We start from the raw sequence: 18,297 nt of genomic DNA, 5'->3' as shown, positions 1-18,297 counted from the left end.
AGAGCTGGTACTATCTTTTTGCTTGAAATTGCATTCCAGTACTTGGTATAATGACTGGAACATAGTTACCACGGAATAAATGATCTACCCTATCTAATAGAGGGTAATGGCATCCCCCAGTGGGGAACCCACCAAATTTTAGGTTTGCTGTGAGATAAAATGAAAGTTTTATTTCAAATAGATCAAAAATGAGGAGGGGGAAAAATTAGCAAATTTCACAGAAATTTATTTTTAGAAGTAAAAACATTCAAAGTAATAAATTTTTATTGTAGAAGTGGTCACACAAACATTACCAAGTACCATTACAATGACATGCTGCATTTAAATTACATAAATAAGAAATAGCATTTGTGTGCTAGTAAAAGGGGAATATCACCACTTATAAGTTTAGGCTTTTCCCCCTCAAGTAAAATGAAAATCACCCGACTGAAAGATTGTTGATGACTTAGGGAGCAAATCAAGAGACTTGGATTCTAGTTCCTGTTCAGCCCTTAATCATCTATGTCTTTATGCTAGTTATTTCACTCCTTTTGGTCTCAGTTTTCTCATTTGTAAAAGGGAGAGGATGGCCTAAGCACCACAGGTGGATAGAGCAAGAGGTTCTGGGGGCAGAGGCCCCCATTCATCGGCTCTGTACCTGTGTGATCTTAGACAAATCATTCAATCTCATCAAGCTTCAATTTCCTCCTCTGTAAAACAGGGTAATTGGTCTAGGTGGCTTCACCTTTGAGGTTCCTTTCAGTTCTAGATCTATATTAGGATCTATGTTCAGTAAATCAACCAAAGGTTCTAGAAAGGAATAAAATTTTGCTATTTTCTTATGATTATAAATGTCTCTGAAAATAATTTAACATGCAGAAATATTTTTCAACAAAGAATGCCAATATTTGGATAGGTCTTCAGCCATCTTTGGAAAACTTTGACATTGTGTCCATTTGGCTTTGTTCTTTGCATATATAGACTGATGACTTGAAGAAGCTGTTACTAGAGAGAACCATTCTTTGCATGCATCCATTGCCCTGAAGATCTAGTTTGTACTTCTTTCTGCCTCCTTCCCACTGGGTCCACTGCCTCCACAGAAGTAAGCATCCCATACCCTCACTGATTGTTGTGTGCCAAGCTGCACCAGATTAATTAGGTCATTGGATGGTTTTCAAAACTACTCAGTACATACGACATTGCTTCAAGTTATATCCCTACCATCTCTTTAATTGGTGTTGCTTAGAGTCAGTCATTTTTCAGTTTTTCACCCAGGGGGTCATTAGATGACTTTCTGCTGGCTGACAGCCAGCCCATTTGATCAGCATAGGCACAAGCACCCCTCTTATGCTGGTGAACAAGTGGCATTTCAGCACCTTGGCTTGGGAATGAATCCTGTTTGCCCTTGATGATTTAGTATGGCTCGTAGATAGCACCTGAGGTCAGCCACATTTTTACCCAAATAGAATTCTGGTTTCTAAATTTAACATTTAAATGAGTTTTATTTGATAGATATAAAAATTCTAGCCCCATGTCCCTTGTGTGTTCAGAAACTAAGAATGGAATTTTAATGTGTATGGTAAAAAAAATTCATCTATCTCCCTTGCTTATTTCCAAATATGAATTTTCCCAAGTAAAAGCCTGCCACTGCTACTCTCTAGCAATACCATGATTGTGGCAGAGGTCCAGAAAGCATCATCATATTTCATTTGTCGTTTGACAAAAATTGAATGTACAGTTATAAAATCAGTTTAAAAAAAACTAGGTCAGGATAACTGAGCTCACCTGCTGGAAGGAACTCCCAGAATGGAAACTCCACTAATCAAAAGCTAGTATAAAATTTACAGTCTTCATTCTCTGAGTGAATTCTGCACTGAGTGGTGCAGTTACTAGCCCAGGGTAACATTATCTCAGACAGCTCTGCATACTGGATCTTCCTGACTCCAAAGCCATTCTTTTACCCTCTATGCCATGCTCCCTTTCATAGTTACGTAAAAATGTGTTTAGTTTTCCACAATCCCTTCAAAATACACAATTGTACATCACTAAGAAGTGTTCTGTTCCCTAAATCTCTAAATACTCTTAAAGTTTTGAAGATACAATAGTTTCTTCTTGTAACAAATGCCAATATTCACTTGTTTTTCTTTTCAAAGCCAATATATTAACTCCTAATTAGCTTCCATTTAAATTACCTGAATTTGAAGTAGCAATGTAATGGTTCTATTAAATGGAGAAATGGTGATTCTCTCCCAAACCCCCAAACCCCACCCACTGCCATACTGAATTAGGCTCAAAGTGTGCAATTTAAATTACCGAGGAAATACAGTCCTCAGACCTGTCATTCACTGGCTTGGCATACAAATTAAAATGAATTGATTTTCTTAGGGGAAAAAATATAGTTCCTTAGTAAGCATGGACATGATACATGGCACCTGCTTCTTTGCATGGAAGTTAACATCTAAGGAATAAGATTCAAACTCTGTGGCAACCTTCCGATTGACTCTGGTAAGGATTTGCATTATCTCAAGCTTGTTAGCATACTGTTTCAACATTGTGCAAAGTGACTGGATAAACCACGAACCATCCTTTGAATTTCTCCAAGAATAGTAGCCTACAAAACAACAAAACCCACAAACTGTCAGAAAATGACAATTATTGAAGCTGATGTCACAAATAATTACATGAAATTATTGAGAAAACTATCCAAAAAACAAGTATGGATTCCAGTAGGCTTCACGGACCATGGGAGGAAAAAACCCTTTTTATGCCTTGGGACAGTGATATTGATGAAGTGGAAGAAAAAATGCTGTGTACAGCCTTCCATCCCCATATCACCTCCTCTTTTGGTAAAGAAATTCAAGGAGGACTGCCTTTGTAGGTGAACCCTCTCAGCCTTGGGTCCCCCCACTGCCCCTCCTTCTAGAGCTTTAGCACAGTGCCTGGCACCTGGCAAGCCCTTAATAAGCTTGGTGACTTGACTCACTCAGATTTCTACCTGCTAAACTCCATTTCCAAAGGAGAGGATCAAGTGAACAAGCCAAAGACAGAAGCAATACCTCTTTCCCTTTCCCCACCTGCTCCAATTCTAAGAAGAAGATTATTGTGTTATTTGGTTCCATCAATTTCATAATAGTCCACCTGCTCTATCAGACACACTGCTGATATTAACAGAATGATAATGACCACCAGCTCTTTGTCTAGTCCTTGACAAGGTTCCCATGCATTCTCTCTGTTGAGAGGCAAAATCACGGGTAAATCAGACTACCAAGCTTGGGTTCAATTCCTGCCTCAGAGGGTAGTGAGTGAGTGAGCAGGGGGCCACGGGACTAAACTTCTAAGAACCTCAGGTTCCACATCTATAAAATGAGGACTATACAACTTGCCGAACCTTCTGCAAAGGGGTGTTAGGAAGGCTGTTAAAATTGTTAATAGAGGGGGCAGCTAGGTGGCGCAGTGGATACAGGAGCGGTCCTGGATTCAGGAGGACCTGAGTTCAAATCAGGCCTCAGACACATAACATGTACTAGCTGTGTGACCCTGGGCAAGTCACTTAACCCCATTGCCTAGCCAAAAAAAAAAAAAAAAAAAGATTGTTAATAGGAATATTTCATCCAGGTTAGTATCAAGTATGATTACTCCTATTTTACAAAGTACAATGCTGAGGCAGTGAGAGGTTAAATGTCTTGCCTATGGTCACCAAGCTCTTACATGGCAGAGCCAGAATTTTAACTTGGGGCTTCTGATTCCCAAGCTCCATGGCTGTTATACTATGCTACTGTATTCACTTTACCACTAGAAGCATAATCATGAATGCGATTTATTTTTAAGAGCTGAAGTCAAGGGTCAATCATATATAAGGTCTGTGATTACTGGACACAACAAAGTTAACTGGATCCCATTGGAATTAAAATAATGATGACAGCCTTTGTAATACTATTCTCTAACCGACTTATAACTCTTCCTGTAAGCATTAACACACACAAAAATCAGTCTCAGTGTGATCAAAAATCTGCAATATTTTCATAAATACCAATTTTGCACAACTCTTTCTTACCTGGGGCTGTAGAATATGCATATAAGAAGTCTGCCTCAACAGGTATTTTCTGGCATGTTACATCATCATCAGTGCCACTGTCTGTTTCAACACCACAATCCAACTCTGTGCCTCTACATGCCTAGTTAAAAGAAAAAATCAATTACCATGCGTGAAATCTAGAGTAAATTTTTAAAATTTTGAAAATCATTAGTATATGCCTATTGGGCTTCATTTATATTCTAGGTCAGAAAATCCATGTTTTCTTTTGAGGAAGGCCCTGAGGGTGGCCACGTGAGAGGGGACCTCTACCAACAACCGGACCAAAAAAAATGTACGTCCCTCCTAGTGATTGGTTCAGTTTCAAGGACTCCAAGAGACAAAAATTTTTAGTCATTTGTAACTTGGCCAAAAAAAAAAAAAAAAAATGTGATTTCTTAAAAACGTACAGCCCATTAGGTTTCGATTTTTCTAGCCATTATTTTTTTTTCTATCTCTGCCTCCCAGAATCAATAGCCAAGTGTTTCAGAAAACTGCTCCTGACTTGGTCTGACATGTACTAGGCCATTCATCCTTTGTGATTTTAAAAGGGGAAAGACATATGCAACTAAATCCTATGTCCTATTATCTGAAATATATTAGCTAGAAAACATGGTTATGGGAAAGTAACTGTTCATACTGTGGTCAAGGTACATTTGAGTATTTCTATAGGATTGGGACTGGACCTCTGATTTCATTGATATAGGGAACTCCCAGGTGAGGAAACTCTCTCTACCAATGCAGGTGAGCACTTCAGTCTTTGACAGTGGCCTAGAGCCCTGTGAGGTATACTGATGTGCCCAGGGTCAAAAAGCCAGTGTATGCTGGGCAGCACTTGATCTCAGGGCTCCTGGTCCCCAGGCCAGATGCTCCCTCCCTATCTATTTTATACATGAAAGGAAATCATAAATTCCAGTCTTTGTCAGTGGAACAAAATAACAATTTATCTTAATTATTTAGAACTATTGAATAATCAGAAGTAATTGATTATTTTAAGAATAGAAGCGAGTAGGTTATTAGCTTGGAATCTACAATCTCAGAAAAGAAAAGTGACTTCATGTCACCTACTCTAACCTGCATCTGATCAGGAAGCTCTTCTGTTACATTCCTGGTAAGCAATTGTTCAGCCTCCACTTAAAGATCTCTCCCAAGGCAGCCCAGGACACACCCCTACACCCACACCATACGCTCCTTATACTGAGATAATGTCCACCTCTCTGAAACTGCTACCCACCATCCCAGATTCTGTCCTCTAGGGCCAAGCATAACAGGTCTAACCTTTTTAGATGACATGCCCTCAAATGCCTGTCATGTCTGTGTCTGTCTCATCCCCTCCCCTTTAAGGACACACACCACAACACACATGATGTGGATCTGAGTCCCTACACCAGCCTGGCCACACTGCTCTAACTGTCCTCTAGCTTTTTAGGATCCTTCCAAAAACATGACACCTAAAAAGAAATACAATTTGCTAGGTGTGCTGGTACCTTAGTACGTCCTATACACTGATATGCCTAAACATGGTATAGGTATTTAACATGTATCTATGATGTGTTGGTCACCTGTCTTAAAAATCAGATGATTCAGGATCTTCTGGATTTATCGTTGACAAGGTTGGAAGAGAGAAATGGAAATCAATAAACCAATAGCTGATTTTCATTTTTATTCCTACTATTCTTTGTTTAGTGGAGGTTTCAAATAAGGAAACGCAAAGCTTCTAAATTAAGGTATCCTTGGGAATGAGGAAAGCAAAAGGACATTTGGATATACCACAAACTGAATAACCAATCTCCAAACAATGTTTTACCTGAATGATAAAAAGCTTTGGTTTTCCTGTTAGACTTCTACACTTATCCCCTTTAAAGAAAAATGTTAATCTTTTCAGTTCAACAGATCCATCTGTCCCAAAGATGATTCCTTCTTCACCATGACTTAGAATCACGCAAACAAAACTGCTCCTTTGGCTGTGATCTTCTTTAGAAACTTGGAATACATTTAAAACAAAAACAAAAAACAAAAAAACACCACTTCAGAACCAGTTCTATGGGAACAATAAAATGAGAGAGGATTGGATTAGGACCTTAACAGGTCCTCTGGTTCAGTTCTTGCTTTCAGAAAGTGAGGTATATTTCAAGTATTCCACAAAGTTAGAATGTATTCATACATAACCTTGCAAAATCTCACCCTTTCTTCCACTGGGTTATGTTTACTCATGAGTGTCAGCATCTAACTCATAGTCATTCTATAAATTATTACTTACCATTGCACATTAATTCAATTATTTCTTTACATGTCAGGTCATTTTTATTCCTGACTTCATATTTCAAGCTCTTGAACGTATCCCTGAGGTTTGCTGCATCTACATCTGTACCAGAACGAAATGACATGCCTTTGAAAAGAAAGAGAACGTTTAGTTGCAGTTTCAAAAGAAACTATTGCTTTGAAAACAAGTGAGCAAAGATGACAATAATGATAATAGCTAGCAATTACTAAGTACCTATGATGTGCCAGGCACTACGCTAAGCACTTTATAAATGACTTGCCCAGGGTCACAAAGCTAGTAAATGTATAATGCTGAATTTGAACTCGGATCTTCTGGACCCCAGCCTCAGTACTGGTCAATTTTGCCATAAAGTTTTAAAGGTGTTGCCCAACTGACAAAACGTTAAAGGATAAGAACAGGTAGTTTTCACAGGAAGAAATTCAAGCTAGCCGTATGAAAAATGTTCCAATTTATTAATAACTAGAAAAATGCAAATTAAAACAACTCTTAAGGTTTCATCGCACACCCATCAGATTGGCAAAGTTGAAAAAGATGATAAATATTGGCACACTTGTGGGAAAATGGGCAAATCAATGCACTGATGGTGTAGCTGTAAACCAGCTCCAATGTGGAAATTTGGGATTTCCAGCCAATGAGGAAAGCAATTTGGAACTAGCCTGCAAAAGTTACTAAGTTGTGCATATTCTTTGATCCAGTGGGTATATAGGCCAATTCCATCCTTAGATGTATACTCCAAAGAGATCAAAGAGGAAAGGGGCTCATGTGCACAAAAATATATTTATCTACTCTTTTCATGGTGCCATAGCCATAGAACTGGAAAATAAGGATTGCTTATCAATTAGGGAAAGCCTCAACAAATTATGGTCTATGAATATAACGGAATACTGTGATTGTGCTGTAAAAAATGATGAAGGGGACAGTTTCTCTGAAACCTGGGCAGCCTTGTATGAGCTGATGCAATGTAAAGTGAGCAGAACCTGGAGAACAATTTATATAACAGCAACAACACTGTAAAGACAAACAACTCTGAAAGACTTAAGAACTGTGATCGACACAATGACCAAGCATGATTCATGATGAGACATACTAGTCGCTTTCTCATAGAAGAGATGGACTCAGGGTGCAGAATGATTAATTTTTTGGAAAAGGCAAATGTAGAAATTTGTTCTAAACTACACATTTGTACTAAGTGTGGCCTTTATTCTTTCTTTTTCAAGACGGGAGGGAGGAGGTAGAGAAGAGAGATATTAATTAAAAAACACATTTTTTTTCCCAAAGAAACAAAGTGACCAGGTCAAAGGTGGAAACAATTCATAATCCATTCTCTTGAATACAAAGAACATTGTAAAGACAAGTTCCAGTTGGATCATAATAATAAAAGTTCTCATTATTCTACTAGAAAAATCCTGTAACTACGTAGCAGTTACAATAATTTAGTTCACTTAGTGCACAATTTAACTCCTATTCAGTGTAATGTTCTCTGATTATTTCCCAAGATAATTAACTGCCTTCTGTTAAGGACCTGCTAATTTTTTTTTTTTTGCATTACCTATACCTAGCAGCTGGCACAGAGTAAGGGAGACAGAAGGTACCCAAATTCTTTAATAGAAAGACTAACTATTGTTTTAAACCACAAGACTTTATTTTTCACATCATTTAGTAAGCTACATACACTTCAGATGATATTTTCATGACAATATGCTGGTCTTAATCTGAGACCCTGGGAAATCACCAACATGGTGGTGGAGTCAGAACACTGAGGCCCATTTCTGCCTTTCACTAGTTGTATAACCTTGGCCAAGCCAATCACCTAACCTCTCTGTGCCTCAGTTTCCATCTCTGTAGAGCAAAGGATCTGGATCATACAGTCAGTAAGGTCCCTTCCAAATAAAAGGTTCTAAGTGTCTAGTCTCAGCTATTTTTTAAATCATGGTTAAATAATGATACTATTTGGTGACCACCACCAAAAGAGAAACCCAAATGAATCTGTAACCTTGTTCACCTTCAAAACTATTACTTAATAGTGCATTTTAGCATATGAAAGGTCAGTTTCTACAAATGAGGGAGTAGATGATGTCTGAGCTCCCTTCCAGCTCTCCATCTATCTATCTATGACCCTTTGATCCTTCTAAGTGAAGGTTGCAAGGAAATCCTAAGGAACCTAAATTCTGCTTGTAAAACATTTTAAAGAGATAATCAGGTTTTTAGTTTAGCCACTAGCATTAGTGTTGTTGCCCAGTTTCTAATGCAAAAGTTGTTGCACGTGTTTGACAACATTAACTTATCCACTGTTGATCATGGAATATGGGGAAAATGACAAAATATTATGATACATACCAGTATTTGGGTGAAAATTTTTATTATTGATTATTACACATAGCCCCATTTCTGGATAATCCATTTTATAGCTGTCTGATGACAGACCAGATTCTGCTGACTTGCTACCATGGAGGATCTTTCTGTTTGGAAATGAAATAACATATTTTATTGGTAATAGTCCACAAGTTACTCCATTCTGTCTGGTTTTAGAAAAATTTAAAATAAGTAGATTTAACTTATCAATAAAACATTCAAGAGGAATCAGCTAATTCATGGCTAATCTGGTGAGGTCTTGATAACAATTACTTACAAGATCCAAAGTAAACCAACAAAAAGTAGAAATTAAGATCGAAAAGCTTCTATTTAAACTATTATGCTCAATTAATTGGAATAGTGCTTAAACAGGAAACAATTATTACAAAAAAATAACTCACTAATATGGAAAAAATTATATACAGTACAATATACTACAAGAAGCACATAGTTAAGAAAATGAGGGCTTTTAGACAAGGAGGATATGATATCAAGTCATCACAAATATTAAAATTCATGTACTTGATTCAGAAAAGAGCTCTTCAGGCCCTCATGCAAAACAAGGAAATATATACTAGTTAGAGAAAAAATCATGGATCCAAGAAGTATAGAAGAATGGGAATATCCAGTGTTCAATATATCTCAATACTGTCTCAGGTCAAGATGCTTTCACTAATCTTCAGTCTCTCCTTACTGGCTGCATCCTTGTTATCTGCTAATAACATCTATGTCTCTTCCATCTTCACAAACACCCCTCCCTTGATCAGTCCATCTGTCTCCTCCTATTCATTCATGGCTAAACTCCTGAAGAAGGCAGCCTATAATGTGGGCCTCCACTTTCCCTCCTCTCACTCTCTTAACTCTCTGAAGTCTAGCTTTCAGCTTCATCATTCAACTAAATCAGCTCTCTCTAACCTACTAATAATCTCTTAATCACTACATCTAATGACCTTCTTAAAATCTTCATCCTTCTTCACTACTCTGCATACTTCAACATTGTTGGTTACCCTCCCTTCCTAGGTTTTCAAGGCAGTGTTCTCTCCTGGTTCTCCTCCTACTTCTCTGATATCTGTTCAGTGTCTTTGGCTGAATCTTCATCCAGGTTCCATTTGTTAACGAACTGGGAATCCCCAGTACTGTGTCATGGGCCCTCTTCTCTTCCCCCTCTACACTATTTTGTTTGGTGATCTCTGAAGCTCCCATGATTTCGAAGTAACTTCCAAATCTACATATCCAGGTCTCACCTCTCTCTGACCAGTCTTGAATCTTTAACCCCCTCCTGAACATCGCAAGTTGGATGACACCATAAACTCAACATGTCCAAAACTCAGCTCATTATCTACACCAACCTCAACACTTAACTCTTCCTTCTACCTTTGTCACTTCTCACATATAAGTCCCTTTCTCTCCTCTGACAGTGCCACCAACCTAGTACATGCCCTCATATCACTTCATACCTGCATTATTGAAATAGCCTGGTCTTCACTCAATGGATCTTCTGACCTTAAGTCTCTCCATTTCAGTCCATCCTCTACTCAGCTGTGAGGTGACCTACCTAAAGTGCAGGTCTAGCTATGTTACATGGCCCCCTCCCCCCCAAACTTTAGTAGCTTACCTCTAGGTATCAAATATTTTATATATATATACATATATATATATATATGCCTAGAGGTATTTATTACCTCTAGGATTAAATAGAAAATCTTCCATTTGCCTTTTAGAGCCTTCATAAACTAGTCCCTTCCTACCTTTCCAGTTTTCTTACCCCTTACCTCCCTCTACATACTCTACAACCCACTGACACTGGCCTCTTAGCTGTTCCTCACACAAGACACTCTTATCCCCTCTCAACTGCTTTATTTTTAGACTGGGTCTGCCTATCTTACTCAGGCTGGAAGGGCCCCTGCCTGATCCCACAGACACTCTGACCTGCTCTCCTTCCCAGCTGGACTGGTCCACTCCTCCTTAGGCATACAAGTGGTGCCCTATTCTCAGGGGCTCTCCATATTGGTGCCAGACTTAGTAAAGGCACCTGCTTGACTTTAGCCCTATTTCAGCTCAGAGCTTTTGAAATCAAAAGATCCATGAGCCCCAGCCTCCCAGAAGCACAGACTGCAGGACTGGGCCATCAAGCTCCACTGGCTAACTGTGCATTTTCACTGGCTATCCCCTGTGCCTACGGTTCTTTCCCTCACTGCCATGGCCTCCTAGCTTCCCTAGCTCCATTCATGCATCAGGTAAAATTCTACCCTCAGTAAGACCCCTTTTCTGATCCCCCTTAATGCTAGAGCTGTCCCTCTGTGCTAACCTTCCCTTCATTCTCTATATATCTTGTTTGCACATACATAGCTGTCAGCTTGTATCTCATTCGACTCTGAACATCTGGACAGTAGAGAGTATTTTTTGTCTTTCTTTGTATTTCCAGCATTTACAAAGAGCCTGGCTCAGAGTAAGCACTCAATAACTTGACTTGTGCTAGAATTTGTATAGAGTATTTGATGTGCAAAAAAAGTGCTGAGTCATCAAAAAGGTTACCTTTATTCAGTATCTTCTATGTTAATGGGTAAGAAAGTACCATGCCACATAAAAACCAGTCACAGATTTAGAGTTGGTTGTGACCTTATGGGCCACTCAGTGCAGCTCCCTTGTTTTACAGAGAGACAAATGAGGCCCAGAGAAGTAAGTGACTTCCTTAGGCTCACAGACCTAGTAAATACATATTTTTTCAGACTAGAAGAGGAATTTAATTTTGTACATGTTGGGCTTGAGGTGTCAGAGAGATAACCAGGAGGCAGTTAGAAAAACACAGGACTAGAACCACTGGGAAGGACTGAGGCTGGAGCTGTCAATTGGAGAATAATTTTCAAGAGGAATTGAAGCTACAGAAAAAGAGCTATGGAGGAAAGAGTGAGGAGAAAACCAGGAAGAGTACCATGGACAGCCTAACCAACTAGAGGCAGTACAGTGACTTTTCCTGTCAATTAGATCACATTAGCTCACTTGTGGAAATTTTAAAACTTGTTTTATTATGCTTAATCCTAGTTACTAAAATTTTCAAGAAGATCCAGAATTTTTATGGAAATACTTACAGTACTGAACTTTTGGTGGATTTTGAATCTACTGTAATTTCAGTATTTGCCATGCTGTTTCTATTACTGACAAGAAAACAGAAAAGTTAAACATCAGATTTTTATAGTATAGAAATTTTTAAAATAATTATTCTTTTAGCTTTATATCCTTTATTGTCCCCAACCCCCAGCAAATCATCTTGTATTTCACAGAACTAAAGATTCTACTCATTTAGGGAGCCAACACTCTGCCTAGCATAAAAGTAATGCAAAATTATAGCTTATTTTTGCTTCAAATAGTCAAATTGTGAAGGAACGGGAAAAGGAGTTGATAGCTTTGGTGAACTGAAGGATATCTTCAAAATATCTTTCCAGAAATAAAAAAGTTGTCAATATCATATTGCAGAAATCATAAGAAAATGCCTGTGAAAAATAAAGTTCACCTCACTGACTTTCCCATGTAGAAAGGAAGCCATGAGGTAAGAATCTGAAAAGTATTTCCACAAGCATCCTGTATTTTGCAGCACTTGGTGTAAGACATTGCAGTTGTAGTGGATACGCTAGTAGTGGGACCCTGGACTTTTTAGAGACCCTTAACTTCTCACTGTTCCAGACAACTAAGAGGGGAGAAGGTGCCCACCTGTATTAGCAGAAGGGTCTTTCTTCCTCAGCAGGATAAACCCTATAGCAATTAAATCCCAAGTCCTCTCAAAAAGCCATTAAATTAAATCCCTTATCTGTTAATCATATTTTTAAGGAACAAGCAGCTCTAACCATTTTTCTTCAAATGTTGCTCTTTTTTTGTTTTTGCTATTTTGATATAGGTCAGTGGTCAATAACGGATTTATAACCTATCCATACTCAAATACAGATTTGCACTGAAAAGTACACAAATATCCTTTATTTGATCTTACCAGCATTTTCTGATAGGACAATGAGGATCCTAGCTAGAAGAGCACTGGCAGCATTACCTCATCCATGTATTACCTAAGGGAATGATGACTTCCTATTCTGCTGAATTCAATATGCACTAATTTAGGAATAGTGATCTCATAGTGTAAGGCTTGAGGGAAAAGTCTGCCATTAGAAACATTTGCTATTTTTCAAAAAGATTACATTATATATCAGAAAGAATAATAAACAGAAGGCAAATGATTCAATGGTTATTTCTCCTTTAACATTTCTGCATCTGCTCTGAATTTTATCAGCTTTGAAGACATTTCAATTGATACTGTATCTTCCTTTGACGTCATACTGCTAGTAACTTAAAAAAATTAAACGGTTATTAGCAAAAGCAGTTTTGAAGATGCCTCCATCAGGTAAGGTTGACTAGTCATAACTAACTGAAAAATGTAAAATCTAAAAATGAGATATAGATATATAATGCTTCATGTACATAAGTACTAACACACTTATGAGTTGAAGATCACTCATATTACACTTTTTATACCCTCTAGGTATATTCGTTGTACTAGTGCTGTGTGGAATTACAATGGAGAGAATGTAATCCTCAGAAAGAAATTCAAATCAGAGCAAAGTACCAGGCCAGCAGTGAATGAAATACAAAGTTTAGATCAGATTAGGGCACTCAAGTAGAATGAATATAACAAAGAACTTGGTGTGTGTGTACTGGGGGATGGGGTGGGAGGGTGGGTGGAGGGCAGTCATTACCAACTGGGAAACAAGGGAATCAGGGAAGGTTCTCAGCAATTTAGCATATGGCATTATGATAATCAATAATAGCTAGCATTTACATGGCATTTTATGGTTTACAAATTGTGTCACATAATCTTGCAATTCCACTTTAGTATTCCATTTCACAACATTTTTTGAATGCCTACTATAGTTGTTGTTCGGTGGTTTCCGCCAAGTCAGACTCTCTGTGACCCTATTTAGAGGTTTTCTGGCAAGAGACAGGAGTGGTTTGCCATCTTCTTTTCCAGTTCATTTTACAAATGAGGAAACTGAGGCAAAAAGCCTAAAGTCTCAAAGCTAGTGTCTTAGGCCATACCTGAACTCAGGAAGATAGCTCTTCCTGACTTCAGGCCCAGCACTCTCTCCACTGCACCACCTAGCTGCCCCTGCCTACTATATAATCTTGACCTATTCTGCCACTTTTGGCTAAGAGAACACTTGGTAAACATGGAGCAAAGTAAGCTGTCCATCCTCCAAGAGTTTCAAAGCCCTACAAACAGCATAGCATGGCAGCTAGAGGTGTGGCAACGGGTAGTAAGACCATTCACTTTATCAGTTCAAAAAATTTTTTTCCAAATTCTACAAGGGTCACCTGGGTCCCCCACAAAAATCCCTCACTCTTTGTAGAAAGACTAGAGTTGGGTAAGAGAGAGATGATGGAGAAGAAGATATGAAGATAAATAAGACTTGGTCCCTGCCCTCAAGTAGTTTACATTCCAGTAAGGAACAGGACTTGTCACGGTAGAATTGTACCAGAGAGATCTAACAAGCCTGGGTGTACAGGTATGGGGTAAAAAAACAACTCAACTTTATAGCTGAAAATAAAAACAATGAAAAGGCATCTGCTTCCAGAACCAAGTCTTGGACATTCAGAAGAACACCAAAACATCAAAATGAGGTTCTGTCACTGGAGGTCTTGAAGGAGAAGTTAAATGACCAGGTGTCAGGGACATCATTGAAGAATTCATGCTTCAGGTTAAACAGCTGAGGCCTCTTTTATTTCGGGGAGTTTAAAAATTCTGTGCTGGGGAGTCCCAGCTGAATTCTTTATAGGAGGTCTTTCCTTGGCCCTCCAGTGTTGTTTGCAACTCGGCCTCCATCCCAAACACAGGCTATAACCGAATGGAAGCCTTACTGCTGACATTTTCATGTTTTTTCTGGTCATTGCTTTAATTTTAAAATCACTGTGGGTCTCTGAGGGACAAAGGTAATGTCATGGATCCTTTAAGACTGACTGGGCGCTCCAAAGTTGTGTCACTTTGACCAGTGTTCCAAAGTAACATTGTAGGATGAGTATTTTAACAGGCAAATAATTATCTTTATATTATGAAAACAGTTGTGACCTCTGACCCCTGAAAGGGTCTGAGGGATCCCCAGTGTCTAAATTCCACACTTTGAGAACGACTGGAATAGAGGACTGCAGAAAATTATTTTTTCCTTCATCCTGGTCAGGTATCACTTAAAAATTTTTTTCCAACTCATTTTGGGACATAGCTGATTATCAACTCAGTTTATATCTTACTTAGTTCTCATTCTGGAGCAACTGCCATTATTAGTTAATGTTTCTTTTATGTTGTTCATATCATAGTCTACATCAAGAGAAGTAAAGAGCTGAAAAAATTTAGTATTACTCTAGGAAGAAGCAATATAGTGGAAGAGAAAGAGCTCTGGACTCAGGATCAGAAAACACCACCACCACCACTAAATCACTTAATCTCTCTAAGCCTCAATACAAAATGGTGATAATACCTATGTCATTATGTCATAAGATCGTAGATTTAGAGCTGGAAGGGGCATAGATTCTAACCCCTTCATTCTGTAGTTAAGGAAATGGCAAGGGAGGAAAGTAAAGGTCCCACAGATATAGTAAGGGGAACTAGGCTTTCAACCCTGATCCTCTGACTTAAAGTCCAGCATGTTTTCCACTGCATCATGTTGCCTCTATTAATATTGAGGTTTATGTTATCATAGTTATGAAAATTATATATTTACCTGGCATCTTTCATCCAGGATTATTTTGGTTAACCTAATAAGAGACTAATCAATTCACATCATTAAGGAAAATGTTATGCTACTTCATTTAAAAAAAAGAACCTGTTTTGTTCCCTCTGTTTTCATTTGTGCCTGTTTAGTTTTTTGGAATAACACTTGGAAAAACATCAGGGGACATTTCAAAGTGGTTCTGGGAAAAGCAAATTACTGTTGCAGAAATGTGAAACAGTGGTTAAATGCCCTACACTTTTTTTTGTTTGTTTTTGCTAGGCAATGGGGGTTAAGTGACTTGCCCAAGGTCACACAGCTAGTGTCAAGTGTCTGAAGCTGGATTTGAACTCTGGTCCTCCTGATTCCAGGGCCAGTGCTCTATCCATTGCACCAGCTAGCTGCCCCCATAAATGCCCTAAACTAATGGTTGCAAGTTAAGTGGTTTAGAAGCAAAAGTCTTTCCAAAAATCACTATACCCTCTCTTTTTGGACTCCAAAATTGCAAAAACACTCAGAGCTGATGAAGTCTTCCCTCAGCATGAGTCAATCTGGTAAAAATGTTTACTATATATTGATCTGAGGTTCAAGATGCTGTTACAAAATGCCCCAAAACTCTGCTTTCGTTTCCCCAAGCATCCTGAATAAACTGGAGGGGGGGGGAGCAAAATCAAAAGCCAGAAGGGTACAAAATAGTCAGACCTAAATTGAGTGATATATTTACTCTACTTTTGCATAGATAGCACTTTTAAGTCAAGGACAGGGTCAACTCATTAAAAGGGCTGAACACTCTACAAACATTCTAGAGGAATAGATAAATCTAATCTGACTCAACAGTCACCAACAGCAGTTACTTTGTTTCGTTTTTATATTGTTACAAAAACCCTCCATAATTCAATTCTATTAAAGATCCTCTCTGATACACATCTTGTAACAATTTCTGGTACACATCTTCTAACTATAATTTCTGATGGAATCCTTTTCAGATGAGATGCAAGTAGTTAACGTTAATTATTCAGTAAGTGTAGGGGATGGAGTAAGAGATAATATCCTGCTGTGTGACCCTGGGCAAGTCACTTAACCCCAATTGCCTTTAAAAAAAAAAAAGAGAGAGAGAGAGAGAGAATATCCTGGAGGGGAAAAGGGCTTGAAGAAATAGAAGAAGTAAATAGATAAGTAATCCCTCCGACTATTGGACTCAATTAGATAAACTATATAGGCTAAGCACAGCCAGAGAAGTTTCAAACTGGCCAGATCCCAAGGATAAAAGTGTTCGTGGGTAGGTATGGACTAAGTATCATAGATCTAGAGCTGGAAGGACCATTACAGGTATCTAGCAAAGCCCCTCTAACAGGTAAGAAAACAGAGGTTCATAAAGGTTAAGTCACAGACAGGATTTAAACTAGTCCTCTGATTCCAAAGCCATGCATCACCCTTTGGAAGAACAGCAGGGAGGGACACGGCCGGAGAGACACGGACACGGACACGCACACACTCACACGAGGGTAAGTCACAGACGGGATTTAAACTAAAGTCCTCTGATTCCAAAGCCAGTGCATCACCCTTTGGAAGAAGAACAGCAGGGAGGGACACGGCCGGACAGACACGGACACGGACACGGACACGCACACGGACACGCACACACTCACACGAGGGTAAGTCACAGACAGGATTTAAACTACAGTCGTCTGATTCCAAAGCCCATGTGCTCTTTCCAGTGCATCACCCTTCGGAAGAAAGTCAGGGAGGGACACACGGACACACGTCTCCACATCTGAAAAGGGGCGGTAATTACATATTTCACTTTTGAAAAATGTTTTGGCTCCAGATTAGTAAAGGATCTAGAACAACAACAAAAGCCCCCTCCGCAAAACAAAGCCCAAGGAATCCCAAGCTCAACAGCCTACAAAGGCGAGAACTTCAGTGTCCCCAGGGCCCGGTCATTCTGTTTACTTAAGAGGGATTGGCTTAAAACTCAGGACAGTCACCCGAGTAGTCATAGCCCTGGGCATGTTTCTAAGGAAACAAAGGAAAAAATCCGCACTCACCCTCCCTCCCTCGCGGCCCGGAGTCACCCCCCCCCCCCCCCCCCCGCCCCCCCCCCCCCCCCCCCCCCGGGCTGAGTCCCGGCCCCCTGCTCCGGCTCCGGCCCAGTCCCCAGCCCCTGCCCCCGGGCCCCCCATCTGGCCGGTATTCTCGGGGCTTCGCAGGTTTTTACCGCAGACCCCCCCTGCTCGTTTGCGGGCTGTTTGAAGCCTCCTCCCGCACCGTCCCCTCCCACCCCCGCTAAGCCATCCTTAGACGGCAGACAAAGGCAAGGCCCCCACGCGCAGCAGCAGCGGCCGCGGCCCCGAGGCCGACCCCGGGGTCTCCTTCTCTTCCGGCCTCCGCCGGGGTCCGGCGTCAACAGGCGGGAGGAGAAAGAGGGAGCGGAGAGAGAAAGGAGAGAGCAGCGCCAAGCCCCGGGTGGGGGCGGGGGCGCCCGGGGGTGCCACGTTCGGAGGGGGCAGGGGGGAGTTAGAGCGCCCGACAAAGCTGGGGGGTAGGTGAGCGGAGCACTTACCGCACGACGACCGGCGTTCGATTTCCGCTCCGCACCTCAGCCTAACACACTGCAACTACTGCCAATGCCCTGGAGGATGGGCTAGGCCCCGCCCCCTAACGCTCTATTTTAAACTCGCAGAGATAAGCCCCGGGCCGCGCTCCCTCACGTCTCTCCCAAGGTGAGCCCCGCCTTCGTCTCGTGCTCACCACTCTTTCCTCCCGAGACAGGCTTAATCCCTCCCCTTCTGCAGTGAATGACAAGACTTCTAAGCGGAGCCAGTTTCTACAGAGTCCGGATAAGCCCCACCCCCTTTGCGTAACCA

General features: G+C 40.2%; 1 protein-coding gene across 1 annotated transcript; it reads right to left on the bottom strand.

Moving 5' to 3' along the window:
• Positions 1-254: 254 nt before the first annotated feature.
• Positions 255-18,142, bottom strand: LOC114040557 (caspase-3-like). The gene is made up of 7 exons (XM_027858670.1): positions 17,994-18,142; positions 11,777-11,842; positions 8,673-8,794; positions 6,312-6,440; positions 5,859-6,034; positions 4,034-4,154; positions 255-2,590 (listed from the first exon to the last, which is right to left on the bottom strand). The coding sequence occupies exons 2-7, from the start codon at positions 11,827-11,829 to the stop codon at positions 2,361-2,363; spliced, it is 831 nt and encodes a 276-aa protein (XP_027714471.1). The 5' UTR covers positions 11,830-11,842; positions 17,994-18,142; the 3' UTR covers positions 255-2,360.
• Between the last annotated feature and the right edge of the window lie 155 nt (positions 18,143-18,297).

This window comes from Vombatus ursinus, unplaced genomic scaffold (assembly GCF_900497805.2).
Source record: "Vombatus ursinus unplaced genomic scaffold, bare-nosed wombat genome assembly UNPS02013587.1, whole genome shotgun sequence".
NCBI lineage: Eukaryota > Metazoa > Chordata > Mammalia > Diprotodontia > Vombatidae > Vombatus > Vombatus ursinus.
This window is presented reverse-complemented; position numbering and strand designations above follow the sequence as displayed.